This window comes from Lepidochelys kempii, chromosome 1 (assembly GCF_965140285.1).
Source record: "Lepidochelys kempii isolate rLepKem1 chromosome 1, rLepKem1.hap1, whole genome shotgun sequence".
Taxonomy (NCBI): domain Eukaryota; kingdom Metazoa; phylum Chordata; order Testudines; family Cheloniidae; genus Lepidochelys; species Lepidochelys kempii.
In genome coordinates, this window is record NC_136380.1 from 185,613,093 (window position 1) to 185,633,820 (window position 20,728).

Here is a 20,728-nt window from a genome sequence, read left to right on the forward strand (position 1 = left end):
TTCAGGCTGCGGAAAGACAAAGGGAACATGAAAGACAGACAGAACTCATGCAGCTGAAGAAGGAACAAGAAAGGGAGGCAGCGAGAGAGGCAGAACAACACCAAGCGGCTGCTCACAGGAGAGCTATGGAAGCAAGGGACAAAGAACTGGAGGAGAAGGAAAAAGACAGGAAGTATGTGGAGGAGATGGAGAAGATAAAGGCTCAGCAGAATATCCCAACCAACCCTAGCAATCCTTCTCCAAGTACCACTTCCCATCCCAGAAAGTTCCCCACCTACAAGGCAGGCGATGATACTGAGGCCTTCCTAGAAAACTTCGAAAGGGCCTGCCTTGGGTACAACATCTCTACTGACCAATACATGGTAGAGCTGAGGCCGCAGCTCAGTGGACCCTTAGCTGAGGTGGCAGCTGAAATGCCTAAAGAACACATGAACAAGTATGAACTGTTTAAATCCAAGGCGAGAGTCAGAATGGGGATAACACCCGAGCAGTCTCGTCGGAGGTTCAGAGCCCTAAGGTGGAAACCAGACATGTCATTTACCCGACATGCCTACCACATTGTGAAACATTGGGATGCCTGGATATCAGGAGCAAGTGTTGAATCTCCAGTAAATTTGCCCTTCCTAATGCAAATGGAACAATTCTTAGAGAGTGTTCCTGAGGAAATAGAAAGATACATCCTAGATGGGAAACCCAAAACTGTAATTGAGGCAGGAGAGATTGGAGCCAGATGGGTGGAGGTGGCAGAGAAGAAGAAAACTGGTCGCAGTTGGAGCAGAGACCAGAAGGAACCACCCCAGACCACACCCTATTACCGGGGGCCGCCCAAGGCCCCACCTACCTCCCAAAGAACCCTCCAGACCCCTTATCGTCCCACCACCCCATTCTCCAGCAACCCACCTCGCCCCAGTGACCCGTCAGCTGGACGATGTTTTAAATGTAATGAGCTGGGGCATGTAAAGGCAACTGCCCCAAGAACCCCAACAGATTACAGTGCATTGCACCGGAATCACACCAGAGGTCCGCAGGCCCAGATACCTCCCAGATACCCTTGGAGCGGAGGGAAACTGTGAGTGTGGGCGGGAAGAAGGTCACCGCATGGAGGGACACTGGAGCACAAGTGTCAGCTATCCATGCTTCCTTAGTGGACCCCAATTTAATCAACCCAGAGATCCAAGTGACAATTCAACCCTTCAAGTCCAACTCGTTCAGTTTGCCTATAGCCAAGTTGCCTGTCCAGTACAAGGGCTGGTCAGGAATGTGGACTTTTGCAGTCTATGATGATGATCCCATCTCCATGCTGTTGGGGGAAGACTTGGCCAATCATGTGAAGCAGGCCAAGAGGGTGGGAACGGTCACCCGCAGCCAGGCTAAACAAGCCGTGAGGCCTAGCTCTGTTCCGGAAACTTCTATCAGGACCCGGTCAGAGGTGATGGACCCGGACCCCAGGCCAATGTATGCAACAGCAGTAGTGGATCCAGTCCCAGAGACCCAGACGGAACCAGTCCCAGAACCAGAACCAGCCGAACAACCAACACCAGACCAAGTGTCAGCACTGAATCCAATACTTGCAACCTCAACACCAGAGGGCCCCACCGACCCTGAACTGGCAGCAGCCGATAACCCTACACAAGAGGCTCAGCCGGAGCCTGAATCCCAACATAGTGCACCAGCGGAGAGCGGTTCACAGTCAACAGAAACAGCTCCATCCCCTATATCACTTCCAGAGGGAGCAAGCCTAGGTCCACAATCCCATGAGGAACTGATGTCTCCAACATCAAGGGAACAGTTCCAGACCGAACAGGAAGCAGATGAAAGCCTCCAGAGAGCTTGGGCGGCGGCACGGAGCAACCCACCGCCTCTCACCTCTTCTAATCGATCCAGGTTTGTTGTAGAAAGAAGACTTTTATACAAGGAAATTCTTTCTGGGGGACACCAGGAAGACTGGCATCCTCAGAGACAGTTGGTAGTTCCAACTAAATACCGGGCCAAGCTCTTGAGCTTAGCTCATGATCACCATGCTGGGGTGAACAGGACCAAAGACCGTTTGGGGGGGTCATTCTACTGGGAGGGAATGGGCAAGGATGTTTCTACCTATGTCGAGTCTTGTGAGGTGTGCCAAAGAGTGGGAAAACCCCAAGACCAGGTCAAAGCCCCTCTCCAGCCACTCCCCATCATTGAAGTTCCATTTCAGCGAGTAGCTGTGGATATTCTGGGTCCTTTTCCGAAAAAGACAGCCAGAGGAAAGCAGTACATACTGACTTCCATGGATTTTGCCACCCGATGGCCGGAAGCAGTAGCTCTAAGCAACACCAGGGCTAAAAGTGTGTGCCAGGCACTAGCAGACATTTTTGCCAGGGTAAGTTGGCCCTCCGACATCCTCACAGATGCAGGGACTAATTTCCTGGCAGGAACTATGGAAAACCTTTGGGAAGCTCATGGGGTAAATCACTTGGTTGCCACTCCTTACCACCATCAAACAAATGGCATGGTGGAGAAGTTTAATGGAACTTTGGGGGCCATGATACGTAAATTCGTAAATGAGCACTCCAATGATTGGGACCTAGTGTTGCAGCAGTTGCTCTTTGCCTACAGAGCTGTACCACATCCCAGTTTAGGGTTTTCCCCATTTGAACTTGTATATGGCTGTGAGGTTAAGGGGCCATTGCAATTGGTGAAGCAGCAATGGGAGGGATTTACACCTTCTCCAGGAACTAACATTCTGGACTTTGTAACCAACCTACAAAACACCCTCCGAACCTCTTTAGCCCTTGCTAGAGAAAACTTACAGGATGCTCAGAAAGAGCAAAAAGCCTGGTATGATAAACATGCCAGAGAGCGTTCCTTCAAAGTAGGGGACCAGGTCATGGTCTTAAAGGCGCTCCAGGCCCATAAAATGGAAGCATCGTGGGAAGGGCCATTCATGGTCCAGGAGCGCCTGGGAGCTGTTAATTATCTCATAGCATTCCCCACCTCCAACCGAAAGCCTAAGGTGTACCATATTAATTCTCTAAAGCCCTTTTATTCCAGAGAATTAAAGATTTGCCAGTTTACAGCCCAGGGAGGAGACGACGCTGAGTGGCCTGAAGGTGTCTACTACGAAGGGAAATGTACTGGTGGTGTGGAAGAGGTGAACCTCTCCGTGACCCTTGGGCATATGCAGCGACAGCAGATCAAGGAGCTGTGCACTAGCTATGCACCAACGTTCTCAGCCACCCTAGGACTGACTGAACGGGCATACCACTCCATTGACACAGGTAATGCTCACCCAATTAGGGTCCAACCTTACCGGGTGTCTCCTCAAGCTAAAACTGCTATAGAACGGGAGATCCAGGATATGTTACAGATGGGTGTAATCCGCCCCTCTGAAAGTGCATGGGCATCTCCAGTGGTTCTAGTTCCCAAACCAGATGGGGAAATACGTTTTTGCGTGGAGTACCATAAGCTAAATGCTGTAACTCGCCCAGACAACTATCCAATGCCACGCACAGATGAACTATTAGAGAAACTGGGACGGGCCCAGTTCATCTCTACCTTGGACTTAACCAAGGGGTACTGGCAGGTACCGCTAGATGAATCTGCCAAGGAAAGGTCAGCCTTCACCACACATCTCTGGCTGTATGAATTTAATATACTCCCTTTCGGGCTGCGAAATGCACCCACCACTTTCCAAAGACTTGTAGATGGTCTCCTAGCGGGATTAGGAGAATATGCAGTCGCCTACCTTGACGATGTGACCATATTTTCGGATTCCTGGGCAGACCACCTGGAACATTTACAAAAAGTCCTTGAGCGCATAAGGGAGGCAGGACTAACTGTTAAGGCTAAGAAGCGTCAAATAGGCCTAAACAGAGTGACTTACCTTGGACACCAGGTGGGTCAAGGAACTATCAGCCCCCTACAGGCCAAAGTGGATGCTATCCAAAAGTGGCCTGTCCCAAAGTCAAAGAAACAGGTTCAATCCTTCTTAGGCTTGGCCGGTTATTACAGACGATTTGTACCACACTACAGCCAAATCGCCGCCCCACTGACAGACCTAACCAAAAAGAAACAGCCAAATGCTGTTCAGTGGACCGAAAAGTGTCAGAAGGCCTTTAACAAGCTTAAAGTGACACTCATGTCTGACCCTGTACTAAGGGCCCCAGACTTTGACAAACCGTTCCTAGTAACCACAGATGCGTCCGAGCGTGGTGTGGGAGCAGTTTTAATGCAGAAAGGACCTGATCAAGAATTCCACCCTGTAGTGTTTCTCAGCAAAAAACTGTCTGAGAGGGAAAGCAACTGGTCAGTCACTGAAAAAGAATGTTACGCCATTGTCTACACTCTGGAAAAGCTACGCCCATATGTTTGGGGACAGCGTTTCCACCTGCAAACCGACCATGCTGCCCTGAAGTGGCTTCACACCGTCAAAGAAACTAACAAAAAACTTCTTCGGTGGAGTTCATCTCTCCAAGATTTTGATTTCGACATCCAACACATCTCAGGAGCTTCTAACAAAGTGGCTGATGCACTCTCCCGTGAAAGTTTCCCAGAATCAACTGGTTAAAATCGTCCTTGAGATGTAGAAAATATTGTTAGTCTTTATGTACTTGGTAGTATATTTAGAGATGCATGTGTCTTATTAACTCTGTTTTTCCTAGAGCTCCAGGAAGAAATCCCAGCCAGTGTTTCACCCTAGCTGTGATTTGGGGGGCGTGTCATAAATATAAAGGGAAGGGTAAACCCCTTTGAAATCCCTCCTGGCCAGGGGAAAGGTCCTCTCACCTGTAAAGGGTTAAGAAGCTAAAGGTAACCTCGCTGGCACCTGACCAAAATGACCAATGAGGAGACAAGATACTTTCAAAAGCTGGGAGGAGGGAGAGAAACAAAGGGTCTGTGTGTCTGTCTTATGCTGGTTTTCTGCCGGGGATAGACCAGGAATGGAGTCTTAGAACTTTTAGTAAGTAATCTAGCTAGATATGTGTTAGATTATGATTTCTTTAAATGGCTGAGAAAAGAATTGTGCTGAATAGAATAACTATTTCTGTCTGTGTATCTTTTTTGTAACTTAAGGTTTTGCCTAGAGGGGTTCTCTATGTTTTTGAATCTAATTACCCTGTAAGATATCTACCATCCTGATTTTACAGGGGGGAATTCTTTATTTCTATTTACTTCTATTTTTATTAAAAGTCTTCTTGTAAGAAAACTGAATGCTTTTTCATTGTTCTCAGATCCAAGGGTTTGGGTCTGTGGTCACCTATGCAGATTGGTGAGGCTTTTTATCCAACATTTCCCAGGAAAGGGGGGGTGCAAGTGTTGGGAGGATTGTTCATTGTTCTTAAGATCCAAGGGTCTGGGTCTGTAGTCACCTAGGCAAATTGGTGAGGCTTTTTACCAAACCTTGTCCAGGAAGTGGGGTGCAAGGTTTTGGGAAGTATTTTGGGGGGAAAGACGCGTCCAAACAGCTCTTCCCCAGTAACCAGTATTAGTTTGGTGGTGGTAGCGGCCAATCCAAGGACAAAGGGTGGAATATTTTGTACCTTGGGGAAGTTTTGACCTAAGCTGGTAAAGATAAGCTTAGGAGGTTTTTCATGCAGGTCCCTACATCTGTACCCTAGAGTTCAGCGTGGGGGGAGGAACCTTGACGTATGTTTACATAAGAATGGCCATACTGGGTCAGACCAATGCTCCATCTGGCCCAGTATCCTATCTTCTGACAGTAGCCGATGCCAGATGTTTTTTAGAGAGAACAAACAGAACAAGGCAATTATCAAGTGATCCATCCCTGGCATACAGTCCCAGCTTGTTGTTGCTGTAAAATGTTAAAAGAATTACATAATATTAGTTAAATTATTACCCACTGTTACCTTTTCAAAAAGCATTGTTTGCGGCTGGCTAGGATTTATTTGTACATAACTACTGCTGTTTGTAGCATGGTAGTGCACACAATGTGCTATAAACTCTGAACATATACGTAGGGCATATGCTCAGAAGAGTTTACAATCGAAGAATACCAGAAAGATTCAAATGGTAGAGGAGAAGAATAAAACTCTAAAAATCAGAATATAACACTGTAAAACCTGTGTAAATATTGGCTATCCCAAACTGCTCCACTCTCATGCTGTTGTGAATTGACTTAGTTTGTGTAGCCATTATGGCAGAAGTGGGCCTCGAGGAGGGATCTGAAGGACAGGATAGTGGTCTTTCAGCACAGAGCGTATTTCCTATGGAAGCTGAGGCAAAGAAAAAGGCAAAGAATGGTTGAGAGAGACGCAGACAAATGAGAGATCAAGTTTACCATCATGGACGAAATAGAGTTAAAACTACAGGCCGTTTGAGCTGAGGCTTTCGAGATCTTTGTTTCTATAGGAGTCTTTCTGATCCTGCATATTCCCACTTGAAGTTCTCCTCCTCAGTCAGTGATGACCTACTGTGCTCCTCTTCACACAACCAACCAAGACATCACAAACAGACTATTATGATTTCAGGTGGGAAATCAGCAGCAGGAGCAGCAAAGCTCAGATGGAACAAAAATCCCTTTATCTTACAAATGCAGTTAGTAATAAAGCTGAGGGGAAATGAAAGATCCCTGCGTAGTTTGTTTTCTGATTTTTATGTCTAAATAGAATTTCTTCCAGAAAAATGAGTGTATTTTTAATTAACTTTTTTCAGTCTGTTAGTGGATGCAGTTTACGCCTGCAAAATTAATTGCTTGTGCCTCCAGCTTATTTGCACTCCCCATCAGGTAATGAGAGGAGCAACAGTCATAGTCAGATTTGTTTCTGCGATTCACTTAGAGTTTCAAATATGTAAGTACAAATTGCACCCATAAAGGAAACCCTCCTATATATTTAATCTTTCACTTATATTCTTTTTTTAAATTTTAGATATCTATTTTTTCCACAGTTTACCACCAAGTATTAAAGGGTTAATTAAATTTCATTGAAGTAGTTTTCTGAAATGATCCACTGTTTGATTGCAGATGAGATCTGCTAACAGTTCATCCTACATTTATAAGTAAAAAATTATGTTTATGCTCAGTACTGTTCTCCTTTTCTTTCCTCTTTTGCTTCCTCTGCCTGTGCAAAGTGCACGTATCGAAAGCTGACTGTTTTTGTCTGATTTGAGGCAGGGAGTATTTTGGCATTTGAGCGTAGGCTCTTGCTTCCCATCCTCTGTACTTGCCCTCTGGACATTGTCAACCTTGGAGTTCAGGATATTGAATCCCTCTTTATTCTGCTCAGTCTGCTGCCCTTGTGGATTTTGATTTCTCCTGGTAGACTTTTGTGAATTGTTATTAAAAAGATGTGCCACGTGCCTCCTTTTGAGGAGTTATATAATCATGTTGACCAGTCACTTTCTGAGACTTCCTTCATGGTTAGTATAAATTAAGAAAAACATAACACCCATCCCAAACTCATGCCAGTCTAGTAAGGACAACCTGTCATTTGAAGATGCAGTTGTTTCCACTTTTAATCCCCTGCCTCTGTTCACTGTCCTTGTTCATGCCACAGGATGGGCAATCTCAGAGAAGGATCACAGAATGAGTTCTGTTTGCCTTCTGCAGAAGTTGTCATTCCCTTTGTGTCACCTCTGGCTTTGTGGGAAGACAGAAATCCTGTATTTGATACTGAATCCATGTCTTCTGCTCTGTAGCAAATTGTGCTGCCAGCTGAAGTCTTAATATAGCTGTAGCTTTCATGTATAGTTGAATGTTTTTTTCCCCCCCATAATTATCTTAATGGAGGATACCATTTTAGAAGTCTCATTTAGCATCCTCTGCAGAGTAAGAAAATCCCTTCCAGACTGTCATGGAATTGTTGCAGTTGCTATGGTTAAATAGCGAAAGACCTGCGTTTCATATTGCATGCGTTTCACAGACCTTTTTCTTTTGCTTCCCATTAGGTCCAGTGTCCTCACAACATCGCCGTTTTTGCTGGCGGTGGGGAAAGGAGGAACTGATGATTTTATTTATTTGTTTCTTAGCAGATTTGAGATAATACATTTTCAGTATGGGAAGGAGGAGAATCTTGAAGGCTTGTTGAGCCATGGAAATGATGTGTTCAATCTGGAGTTGGAGGCAGATGCAGATGTGCTTATGCTGGGCTTTCTATCTAAAGGTAAGGTGACTTAATTCATTAATTGGGAACACCAGGATATTAGGCAGATCTTGAATGAGCTTTCTTTGTATAAAAAGAGTTCCGGTTAGTTTGTATAGAATTATATGTTGTGGTTTAAACTAGTATGATCAACCATTAAAATGTTGGTTTCTCCTTCTGAAACAAGAAAACAAAGAATATGTAGGATTTTGAAATGGAGATTTTCTAAGGAGCCTTTTCTTATACCCTGGGGGATCCTGCCTTAAGAAAAATTACCTGGGTTGTAAATCACTTAACTGTGATTCCGAAAGTCCCCATTCAAACAATTTATGGTAAGTCTCCCTCTTTGTAATCTGTTATCGGGATAACTGTTCCAGAAATGATCTGATACCTGGATTGTTAGTAACTCTAAATCATAAGGTTACTGACTGAATGTATGTTTTACTGATTGTTCTAGCAAGGGTCATAATCTGACATGGAGTTGAAATGTGGACCTGGATTTGATACATGGACCAGGACTTGTTTTATTATAGCATAGCTGTAAGGCTCTATTAGTGTTCTAGTTACAAATCATTGATGAAGTTTGTTGTACACACAGCAGACTGGAACATCTGGTCCATGTTCCAAGAGACTGACTTGCCTTGTAATTTAGTAAAGAAAATCCGCTCGGAGTCATAATGTGACGTACACTGGATGATGAACTGATGGTTTGATTTCCAAAGAGCAACTATGGCATCTAGAAGATTCTTCTACTGATTCTTCTAATAACCAAAGCCTTCTTTCCTTAGGGAGATTATCATTGCAGAAAAAAGTGTGTGTGTGTGATTTTAGGCAAGATTTGAGTAAAGAAAGTTGGCTGCTTGCAATGCAAATTGGGACACGGAAGGTCAGGCATAAATAGCAGTGTGAAAGAAGGTGTGAAGATGAGTACAAGGAATCAGAATGGGTTGTTTAAGAGGGACACCTGGGAGAAGCAGAGGCATCAGGTGACGGGCCTGTTAGAGGACAGTCTAGAGTTTGGTTGGGATAGAGCTTTGACTTTGGCTAGAAATGTGAGGTGAAGTCTGTGGAATATCTGGCCAGAGCCTAGAAATTATTTTAGCCATAAAATCTTACTTTGGGCTGAAATTTGGTATAGAGGAGCTTAGACAAGATCAGAGTTCACTTCCGCACTCTTAAGCCAGCTTTTTGAAGATGGAAATCCTTTCAGCTATTTTAAGGGGTCCCCCAAAATATCCTGGCTCTGGTTGTTTCTTGTATTTTAATTTAGGCCCCAGTTCTCCCTTGTCCTTTGAGATTACACTAGTGGGAAGGGGACAAAGAAAGGTTTTACCCAAGGTTAAAAGGAAGGTTTTACCTTCCATGCTGAAGCCTGGGTAAATGTTGTCATAAAACTCTCCTGATCACGTCTGGCTTGTGGCTGTTGCAAGCCACCCACTATGGGTATGTCTTCACTACCTGCTGGATCAGCGGGCAGCAATCCGTCTCCGAGCGCTCTCCCATTGGCTCCTGTACTCCAGTGCTGCGAGAGGCGCAGGCAGAGTCAACGGAGGAGCAGCAGCAGACGACTCACTGCGGTGGAGACACCACGGTAAGTCGATCTAAGTACGTCGACTTCAGCTACGTTATTCACGTAGCTGAAGTTGCGTAACTTAGATCCTCTTCTCTCCTCGCCCCAAAACCCCCCTTCCCCCCCCCATGTAGACCAGGGCTCAGTGCTGCATATAAGTAGTAGGTGCTGAGGGAGCACGTTCTGCACATTTCTGCAGCAGTGCTAAACTGTGCTGCCCTCAGTCTTCTCTGATCCATTCTACCTTGCTCAGGTCTTTGTGGAGTTGCAGAAATGCTGAACACTGAACTCAAGCCTTGAGAGAGGGAGCTCTAGGGTTACATTTTAAAATATACAATATTGCTGACAATTACATTTTGTTGGCTACTTATCCATTACTAGGCAGGAGACTGTTTTTAAAATATTTCACAAACATTAAGACAAATACACTAGCAGGGTTTAAATGGCTTTTACTTTTTCATAATGTTTTTTTGCAAAATGAACTTACCTTAAATACACTGATGCACATGACTGAGTCTGTAATTCTAAATTCAGTGGGTACCTTCACGGTGTTTCATTAGCACTTTTAGCAGTAGTTAAGAATTATGGACCAAATTTTTAAAGGTATCTAGGTGTCTAACAGTTAGTTCAGCAAATCTGGCCCAGCGTGTCCAAACCTGCCTTGCCTAACTGAAGGAACTCTGTCACAGCAGAATCAGGATCTGGTCCTTAATGTCGTGTAAAGTTGTACAACAATATGTTACTATCCTGAAAATCTTTACCAGAGAAGGTCCTGTAGCTTTTGTGCTGTGAAAACTCATCCCTAGCGAAATCGTATTCAACTGCACTTGCTGTTAGTTTTCATTTTAATTCTATTCTGAATTAATTACCATATTGTTCTTTGATAACATGTGAGAAATGGCTTATTTTACCTTTCTAGAGGGCCTTGATCTATTTTTGGTATGGTAACAGGGTGTTTTTTTTCTTTTGTTTAATTTGTTTTAGTTATTGCGCTTATGCTTTGAAATGAAAGCATCTTTGGTATCTGATACTTTTTGTTTTTAGATGCATTAGCTATTAGTTTTTTTTTTAAAAATTGGAATCATCTTTTCTTTGTAGAAAAGATGTATTTCTCATTTTGCTTTGCACGTTTTCTTGCACGTTGCTTCATTGGATGGTTGCATAACTGAGCCACCTCTCTCTGGAAAAACAAACCTTTCCATGTTTTGATTACACAGGATACAATATCATGTAATTCAAAGAACTCATGTGCTGACACATTAATGGCATGTGTTCTTGATTCTGCAAAGTACAGAGCACTCAACTCCCACTGAAGTTAATGGAAGTTTTGGGTCCTCAGCACCTCACAGAAAGCACTTTAGTATCAAGCCCACCTTGACAACAAAGGATAAATTCAGCTGGCTTGGCTACAATAAAAAGTAATCCAGGCCTGTGTTCCTTTGTCTGAATGTTGAAGTACAGAAAAATCTGGTTCACCTTTCTTCTTTTCATTTCTATTTGGGGCCAACAGCCAAAGTACAGGCGACTGCCAGAGAGCTTGTTTTCATGAGAGTTCTAACTGAATTTTACACGCCAGAGAATTTCAGATAGCTGAGCTTAGGGTCTTGTGAACTGCGCTGCTTCATTGAAATAAACTGCGACACCTTTAGAGACTGACCCATTGTATCCATTCTTGGGAGTTTGGTACATGAAGAAATCCTGGAAATTACAGATTTGAGGCTTACGATTTTTACTTCCTCTTTGTCGCAGTAGCTTCCTAGAGGTCATATATACTTGTAACCCTGTGCTTTATAGTAGGCACTTGGTAACATCCAGTCTAGTCAAGGGTGAATTAATTCCGGCTTCCAGTCTAACTCCCAAACTTTCTTGAATAGGGGTAGAATTTCCATGCTAGTCTAAACATGGAAAATGATGGATTGCTTGCCCTCGCCATCTGCTGGGAGCCAGTGTGGGATTTAGTCTGTGTGCAGAGCTAGGGATTACCTAAACTATTTAATGGGGTGCCCACTAACTGAACTATAGAGGATCTAGCACAGAGCTTAGAGTTGTGCTGAGCCTCCTCTGTGAGATCAGCTAGGCTAGAAAGTGGTGCCAGAGTGTGATCTGAGGTGGTGACTTCGGGAATAGAGAGAGAAATCAGAGGTAGGGGGAAGGTTTAGTGATAGGGTTGTCGGTGGGCCTACCTGGTAGAGATCAAAATATGTAGAGATACAGAAAGTTGTAGGCCTGCTTGGGAGGAGAGGTCATGGAGGACAACGGATCTTTGAAAAGAAGGTTGGAGGGATTTGAGGCCTGGCACAGAATTGGGAGTCAAAGCCCAGAGTTGTACTCCTAGATCTGACAAGACTCCCTCCATGGCTTTGAGCACCTTACTTAAACTCTCAGTGTCAGCTTCCTCATCTGGGAGGGAAGAAAAGAGTGGGGGAGGATAATAATGCTTAATTATTTCACAGGGATGTTGTGAAGAATCAGTTAACTTTTGTAAAGCACTGTGAAGATGAAAAGTACTGTGATACTGTGTACTCTAACCAACCAAACCGCAGAATGCCTAAATGGACCTCCTAAACCTTTTGATGTTAACAGATCACAGAGCTTCCTTGGGCAAAGATTAATCACTTTTATGTTGTCCTATACTCATTTTGCATTTGTAGGTCTATGTAATTTTTTGTTTTGTTTTTATATCCCTGCACAGTGTGTTCATTTTGCAAGGAATTTTTTAAAACAAACAAATAAACAAACCCCTCCAGAAAATAAGATTCAAGCGCAATAGTTTAATGATAAATGCTTGTTTCTTAAAGTATTTCAGTGGTATAAATGCAAGAATATTTAAAAACAGAACTGTAAAACTGCAGGTCACTCTGTTGAGAGAAAACTATCTTGTCATATAGAGACATGGAGGATAATATACCATGGAACAAATGTAAATGTTCAAGTCAGTTGTCTGCAACAATCACACATAAAGAGATGATTGCTCATAAAATTCCTGAAATTGCACGTACCCACAGAGAGTAGGGAACTGCACTATATTTTAATATTCTAGATAACCCATCCTTTTCTAGAGTGTCATATCCAGTCTCATTACTTGTCCTGCTGTAGCATGAAAAAGAACCCTATGCTGCCAGGTGTTGACTGCTCCCAGTCTCCAGTGGGAGTTTAGGGTACTTGGCCCCTTGCATGATCATGCCCATAATGGTGGTTTTTGAAAGAGTTGGCAGAGTGCCCTTTTGAAATTCTTATTCAAAAAGAAAAGGGTTTTTTTTGGTATTTAATAAATTGTTACGTAACAAAAACAATTACTGTAAAATGCCTGAAAGAGGGAGTTATTTAACTGGTTTAATTAACAAATTATACATATAGATTTTAATGAATGAACAGTATATATCTGGGGGGGCACAAGTTAACCATCCCCTCCCGTCTCCAGTCCTCAACTCCACCTTGTCCAGCCATGCAGGAAGAAAGACAGGCAGTAATGGATGTGGTTTAATTAGGTTGCAGTTTAGTCAAGTGAAGTATCTGGAAGTACCTCATTTCCTTAACCATTTCCTTAACCATTTCCACATAATCCCCAAGCTGGTCCCAAACATCCTGCTGCTGAGACTCCAGTGCCCTCCCTCACATGAGGTGAAAGGGGGATGTAAAATGAAGGCGAGTCAGCTCCCTGCTGTACTAGATGTAGGAGACCCAACCTCTCATTATTCAGCTCCCTTCAGGGATGCTTTCCTTCAAATCCTTATCCAGACCATTTTATCCACTAATGGTATCCATTCCACAACAAGTACATCTGTAGCCTGATCCAGGTTAGAGGGCTTTTCTGGGACTGCACAGGCCTTAGAATCTATAAAGCTATAAATACTACTCCTGGAGGAATTCTGCACCAAAAGTTTCAAAATTCTGCATATTTTATTTGTCAAAATAATGCAATATAATCACACTAGTTTCAATTGTTTTGGTAATTTATTTAAACTACAGCACAAAAAAAAGTCACAATAACTATTCAGCATTTCCTAAACACATGAAAATTAAGTTATAAACACTTGGTAACTAATACCCTGAATTCAGTTATAATTCTGGATTTTTATTTAAATTACATTACAGAACATCAAACAGCAAAAACAAAATTGAAAGTCTGATCAATTTAAAATGACATTCTCACATGAAAGTCATACAGTTTTGCAAATCATTGTCCTGTATTTCAGTGCAATCCAGTATTTTCATTTAAATTATAGTACAGAAAACAAAGAACCTTCAACTTTTTCTCACTTCGTGATTTCCTTCTGCTAGAAAAGATCAAATTGTACAGTGAAAAACTTCTCTCTGCATCTGCAGAATTTGAGACCGTATTTATGCAATTCAAGGCCAGCTTGGCAATATTTGGAATTCTCTCGGTCACTGAAAGCCAAAACACTTGCAGATCTACAAAAATAGGTTGACTTTGAATAGCTTCAGGCACAATCTTTTCCCTGTACAATTTTAGCTGCTGTTCCGGTACCTCAGAGAAACCAGGTGTTACTTGAAAGTATTCACAGTGTTCGTGCAGGATATAAACACAATGAGGATCAAATAACCTACAAGCTATCAGAAAATTTAGACCTGGTTGTCCAAATTACAAATATTTGTCAGGCTTTTCAGATGCTGCATGGAATGCCTCTTTAAGGAGATCTAGACAGGCAAATCTTTTAATATGAGATAAGTTTTCTGCCTCCATAAATTTCAAGAACTCTGAGGTGCTTTCTGAAGGGAGCTCTAGGTGTGATCTGAAATATATGTGTTGTTCTTCCAGAAGGTGCTTTAACTGTGCAAGGCTTCCTGCTCTCAAATGCCAGATGTAAACTGAGAATTTGTTCATATTTCTGTGCTAGAAAAGTGATCTGTACTTTCAACAATGCATAATTAGTTGGCTCATTCAGCATTTTCTGAATAGTTTGCACAGAAACTGGGGAGCTGCTGTTACACTCTTCATTAAGAATTATTTGTAGAACTGAAAGTTCTTAGCGTGATACTGGACAGCATGGAACCAGCTGTTCCAGCGTGTTCTACCTGAACTAGGAGGCATGGATGCTTTGGCATCTGGAGACTCCTCTTGTAGTTTCTGGTTCATGAAATAGAGGTACCTTGCTTTCTGACTACCCGAGTTATAGAGCATGTTTTTGAAGCACCTTACAAATGTATCAACCAACTGAAAAGATTTTCTAAATGATTCAGCAATTAAATTAACAATATGTGCCAAACAGGTTATATGCACAGAATTTGGAAACAGTGTAGAAAACACAGAATCAAATGCCTTTTTCAAGTAACTAGCATTGTCTGTTTCAATTACTACAACATTTTTATAATCAATCTGGTACTCATTTACTCCTTTGACTACAGCCTGTGAAACAGTTGAGTGATTAACAGCGTCTAAGAACAGTGTTAACCATGCCCACTGCAATCAGGTTGTAATGGTGCAAACAATACATTCAGAACTGATCTTGCCTCATCATCACAACATTTATCAAAGAGAACAGCGATTTTCTTGTCTTTAAGCCTCAGTTTTAAGTTTTCCTTTCCTTTGAGGGTATGTCTCAGTCAGTTGTGTCCTACCAAGAATCGCACCACCATTGTGGACCCTGCTGTCAAGAAGTTCCCTCACAAGTGGGTGGTCAGTCTTTGACAAGGGGATGTTGGCACCTGCTAGTGTCTTCACCCATGCTGTACAAATCTGAACGTAGAAGAAATTAGATAAGTCTTGAGTGAGCACAGATATTTACCATCCATCTAACATCTTTAATCTTAGATTAATAATTTATTCATATATTTCTGAATTTCTAGATTTTAATTTAGATTTATAGTATAGTAAATGATCACACAGTTAGCTCTGTTTTTAAACTACTTTTTTGTAAGTGATATCTATTCAAGATCTCGGAGCAAGTGAAGAGACCCCATCACTATAACTGTTCTATGCTACTTATCTTATTTTTCTGTATTATAACATTTTCTTATATTTCCACTCACCTCCACATGTTCTTTCTCTGCCAGTGTTTTGTTTTCAAGTGTACTTATAATGGTCTTCTAACGTTTCTTTCTGCCTTCCTCTTAAGCCGCATCTTCCTTCAGTTTGTGGGGTTTTTTTATGGAAAACTATCCACAATTACAGAGCATCGGTCATGATTGAGAACAACATTGTATAATGTGCAAAATAATTTGTCCCCATCCGCATGCAGTTTTGTAGGAAATTCGTGAGCACGAGAAGCTAGAGTAGCTGTTTTTGATGCGTGATGTGAAGGACATTCACGTTGTGCAAAAGAATGAATATCTCTTTGCCCTTTGGTAACTTCATCTGGACCTGGCTGGGTACTTTGGGAAATGCTTGGTTCTGATTGTCCTGACATTTTATTGACTGCTTAGTAAATGTTTTGTTTGCCCTCAGTCTCTTTTTTTTTTTTAAAGTGGGTAAGTAAATTAAATCCTTAGCTATAATCTAACCCCATTGTGCCCCTTGGTCACAGGAAAAAAGTAAGAAAGCACATAGATCTTCCTAGCTGAGGATTCCCTTACATCATTTATAATAAGACTCCTTTACATCACTCTAGCAATGTAGGGGCCTTAAAACTTTCACAGGTTTTATGCTTCTGGGGGAATTGACTAAGAATGGGAACAGTTAACTAACAATAGCAACATTAACATTAACAGTCAGGCTGCTTCATTTCTGCTTCAGAGAGTGAGCTCAATTAACCATCAACAGCAACTTTAACAATGTTATTAACTACAGAGTCAGCTGCTACATTTGTGCCTCAGAGATTGAATCAATTAACTCAGGCAGGGCTGCTACATAACTCAGGCAGGGCTGCTACATTTGTGCCTCTAGCCTGCCTCATGCATAATAAAAAGCCCTACCCTTCCATGCCAGTGAGCTGCAGTAGCAAGGTAGAGGGACACAGGTACATCTAGCCCCGCCCCCCTCCAACAGTGATCATGCAGGCACACATGCCCCGCTCCCCTCTCCCATCTCTGAGGTTGATAGATTTTTTTAAAAAAATAAATACTGGATTCTTTGATTAGAAATCTATTTAATTATGCTCATTAGACCCATGACTAACTCATAATTGGCTAGTTATGCTTGCTTTTTGTCTTCTCTGAGAGAGCGTATGGACTATAACAGTACAGGACAATTTAGTACGTGGTGATTGTTCTGTTCAAGTTTTATTTTAAAAAAATTGTAGAAAAAGCTGCTTTGCTTGATCATAGGAGGATGGGGATTTAGAATTTAAATCTTTTTTTCATGAGCAACATCCATGAAAATGAATCAGTCCTGTTAAAAAAAACTTCTTGCCTCTTCCCAGTCTTTCAATGAGCTGACCACATCAGCCCCTCAGGGACAATTATCATCAATATGGACTAGAGCAACCAACCATTCTTAAACCTCTGAATAACAATTACCTAAGTCAAATCCAACAGTAAATCGGTCACGAAAATCTGTCATATTCCTTCTAGTGGATAGTTCTATAATTTAATGAAGATTTCATGTGGGCATGTTGGAGAATAAGGTCCTTTCAGAGGTTCATTCTTTTTCAAATGAAAGAGTTCAGCTTCATTGAATGTTCACATAAAAATCCAGGAAGATGTAAAATATTTCCTGACTTGGTGGACTGAAGTTAAAATAGGTTACTTTAGAGAGATACCACTAGTGGCAGCCAGTGCAACTGTCCTAAAATGCAGCGCCTACCTTAGAGGGTGGGTAGCCTGCTCCGGAGATGCCTCAGTCCAGCAAATCTGGTCAAATGATAGGAGAAGTCACATCAGCTTCATGGAGCTGAGGGATGCAAGATTGACTCTAATAAAATTACTGTTTTTCAGGTTTTTCTCTAAAGTAACCACAGTCTGGTATTTGAACTGACAAGGATAAAACAGCATCCAGAGATCATAAGTCTTTTTCATTGTATGGAAGCCCGTCCCTTAGAGCATAAAGCCAGTCTCAAATACCAAAGTGGACTCCCTGAACAAAAGCTGCTGACAGCCAGAGGAATAGTCCCTGAACCAGAAAGAGGATGTGGGGAGAGATTCTTGGGTGCTCCAAAGATAGATCGATTCACTTCAGCTGAAAACTTCCTAATATCAGTGTTCTTCTCCAGGCCAGTCAACAGAAAGTCATCCAGACTTGGTGTTCTGATGCACCATAACTGATATATACATATCCCCTAGTACCTCTGGTAGCCAAGGTAATGCAGAAGGTGTAGAGGAAAACAGCTATGGTCATACTCGTTGACCCACACTGGCCAAAGAGACCATGATTTAAAGAGAGAATACAGATGTCAGCGTGCTTTCCGATCAATCTCCTGATGAGATCAGATGTCCTGTGTCAGAGACCATTGTGCCAGGTACCTCAATCACTGAACTTAGCCTAGCTGCTAAAAGGGAAGCTATGAAAAATAAGTCAATAAGGCAAAGTAATATATCACTGATTCACATTGAAAAGGCTCTTACAAATCATTGGCAGAAATTCTTGCACTGGTCTTATATGGGACATGAGCCCTAAAAACCCATGAACTTCAGTTGTACTCAGCTTGTTACAAGACAGTCTCTCAGATAAACAAAGACACTCTTCCTTGCACATCATCGAAGGCTTGTAGGGGGAATATGATAAATCCAGCATTGCTGGTACCTCAGAGTTGAAGTTGCATCCTCCCCTAGAAAGGAAGGAAGGAACTGGTGGTTTAATAGACTAGCAAAGTCATGATGTGCAAGTTCTGGGGCTTTTTTCTTTGCTCTGCACCCTGGGGCTCATCTCATACATGGCAGCAAAGGCCTCTTAGATTTCCTGCCATTGAGTACTCGCAACAGGTCCGCCAGAAGTAGCGGAAGGAAGTTAATACTAATTCCTATGCACATTTCCATTCAGACAGTTCTTTTGTCCCCAGAGCAATAAACCCTCGAGACTAATGGTTGCTTCCGAGCACCACGCTGCCTCTTCTTTTTTCCAGGACTCAAGGGGAAGAGATGTGGTAGCTTGAAGGGCTGTGTGAGTACTCTCAAGGAAAGGCAGGGAGGTATCTTTCAAGCTCTGTTTTTCCTTCCTGAACTCTCCACTTTCTCCTCTTTTGCTCCTCTGTACTAGTGGAGAATTCGTCCCCGATAACTTTCAGCAGTTCAATTTTTTGACAATAAGCTGTTTACATTTGTTTTCTCTCTAGCTAAGAGAGCACTATTCTATTTTTATACTTTGTCATGGTAAAACTGCCATTGATTTCATTACCACCCACTAAGTCAGTGCTTCCCAAACTTATTTGATCAGCCCCCCCTCCTTTGTGTCTGAAGTTGTTTATGCCCTCCCCTCCCCCCACACACACACATATATACCGCCACCCAGCTCTGAAGGGTAGCAATGTGATTTGTCAGTATCGCATTTCACAGCAGACTTAGAAGTAAAAGGGCAGCAGCGCAGAAGTAAGGGTGGGAATGTGAAAAGTGATACTTCTCAATATCACTTTTCACAGCAGACTTAGCGCCCCATTGCCACCCTTACTCCTGTGCTGATGCTGCCACCCTGGGGCTGACAGCTGGAGCCCTGCCACCACCTCCCGATGAGGAACTGGAGGTTGGGAGGGGGGAGAAGGAGAGCCTGAGCATAGGCATAGAAGGAAGGTGGAAGGAGAGCCCAAGCCTGGGCTGCCTCCTGGTGAGGGATGGGGTAGGGGTAAGAGACTGAGCTCCGCTGGTGTGGCTCTGACTGTCCCTTTTATCCCTGTGTGTGCATGGCCCTTCGACATGAGGCCCAGCAACCGGGGGCTGACAGTCAGAGCTCTTCAAAAACAAACCAACCATAAGACACACAGCTCGTGCCTCCCTTGGCACATTCCCATGCCTCTTTTGCCCCATAATCTGAGAACTGCCGCAACAGGTCTTGCGGAGCACTCTTTTTGTTATAAGTGTAACTGAAATCATCTCTGGGAAAGGAAGGAGAATATTTTGTTTAATAAAATTGCTCGTGACTGTTTCAAAGGCTACTTTAATGAGAAGAAAAACAGTATTTTTTGGGTATGACGTTTTTCTTTTCTGCCTCTGTACTCCTTTCCTGCAAAATTGAAAGTAAAGGTTATTTTTTTATAACATGGTGTAGTCCTCTGAAAATACCAAAATGATTCTGATGTTGTGTTATCTAATTCTCTCCAGTCACATTTTGGAACAAGTGTCAGTAGCTACTTTCGGATGCATTTAAGCCAGTAATGCAATAGCCATTAGCTTACTTTAAGAGGCTCAACGTTTTTCCTCGTTATCCTCAAAGTGTTGAGGACTTCTAAACTAAATGTTGAGATTATAGTGCATGATTATTTTTTCAGTTATCTTGTCTCTGTATTCTTATTCCGATGCATGTATTCTCTTAAAATATTATTTTTTTAAATGAACCCTTACTAAAAAGTAATGCAGGAAAGGCTCTTGTGAAAATGCGTTGCTTCATTGCCAAGTGCAATTCAAAATAAAACGATGTAGACACCTAATTGCATGTTTTAACAGAAAATTGTCAGTGAAGTTTTGGCATGAGGGGAAAAATTACTTACTAACTTTTTAGCATTTCAACTCTTAACAGCTTTGTAGACCAAACTTAAAGATCCTGTTCATAAATATCTTATATTTCAGTAAGGTCAAAATTGACATAAGTTCTGTGCCTAGCAGATAGCTTTTGAAGTCCCAGTCCTTGGAACACATTACAAGGATAATATTTCAAAGGGATGTGCTGTTCTTGAATCCTTTCTCCAATGTAGTAAACACTAACATCTTTCAACATCAGGCAGGCATATCTTGTCCCTCTTCTACTTGTTTTGAATATTTACATGCATTATAGCCAATGTGAGCAAAATCCAAGTCATTGTTTTTGTTAGAATATGGCCAGGACTTTTTAATGTTCTCTCAGGGTACTATTGTTGTTTTTATTAACACAGCATGTTAAACCATCTTCTGATTGGGTTATAAGTCACTGGTACTGATCTCGTATGTGATTCAGTTTTTTTTTTGTTTTTTTTTAATTTTGGGTCCTGTTTCTCCCACACACACCCCCTTCAACTGAGTTCAGTGCAACTCTGACTTTCTGAACTCTGGTTAATTGAAA

General features: G+C 42.2%; 1 protein-coding gene across 8 annotated transcripts in view; it reads left to right on the forward strand.

The window, feature by feature from the left end:
• Positions 1–20,728, forward strand: part of HTR1F (5-hydroxytryptamine receptor 1F) — a 193,664-nt gene that overhangs the window by 69,531 nt on the left and 103,405 nt on the right. For 5 of the 8 annotated variants that reach the window (XR_012154060.1, XR_012154092.1, XR_012154087.2 and 2 more), the window contains exon 2: positions 7,969–8,099. The exons of 1 other annotated variant lie outside the window; for it this stretch is intronic. Coding sequence is in view for 2 of the 7 variants with exons in the window: in XM_073304287.1 (XP_073160388.1) it covers positions 7,969–8,099 (131 nt within the window). In the remaining 5 variants the exon portion in view is untranslated. Of the gene's footprint in view, positions 1–7,965; positions 8,100–20,728 lie in introns of all 8 variants that reach the window. 2 more of the 8 variants (XR_012154088.1, XM_073304278.2) reach the window with 1 other exon arrangement.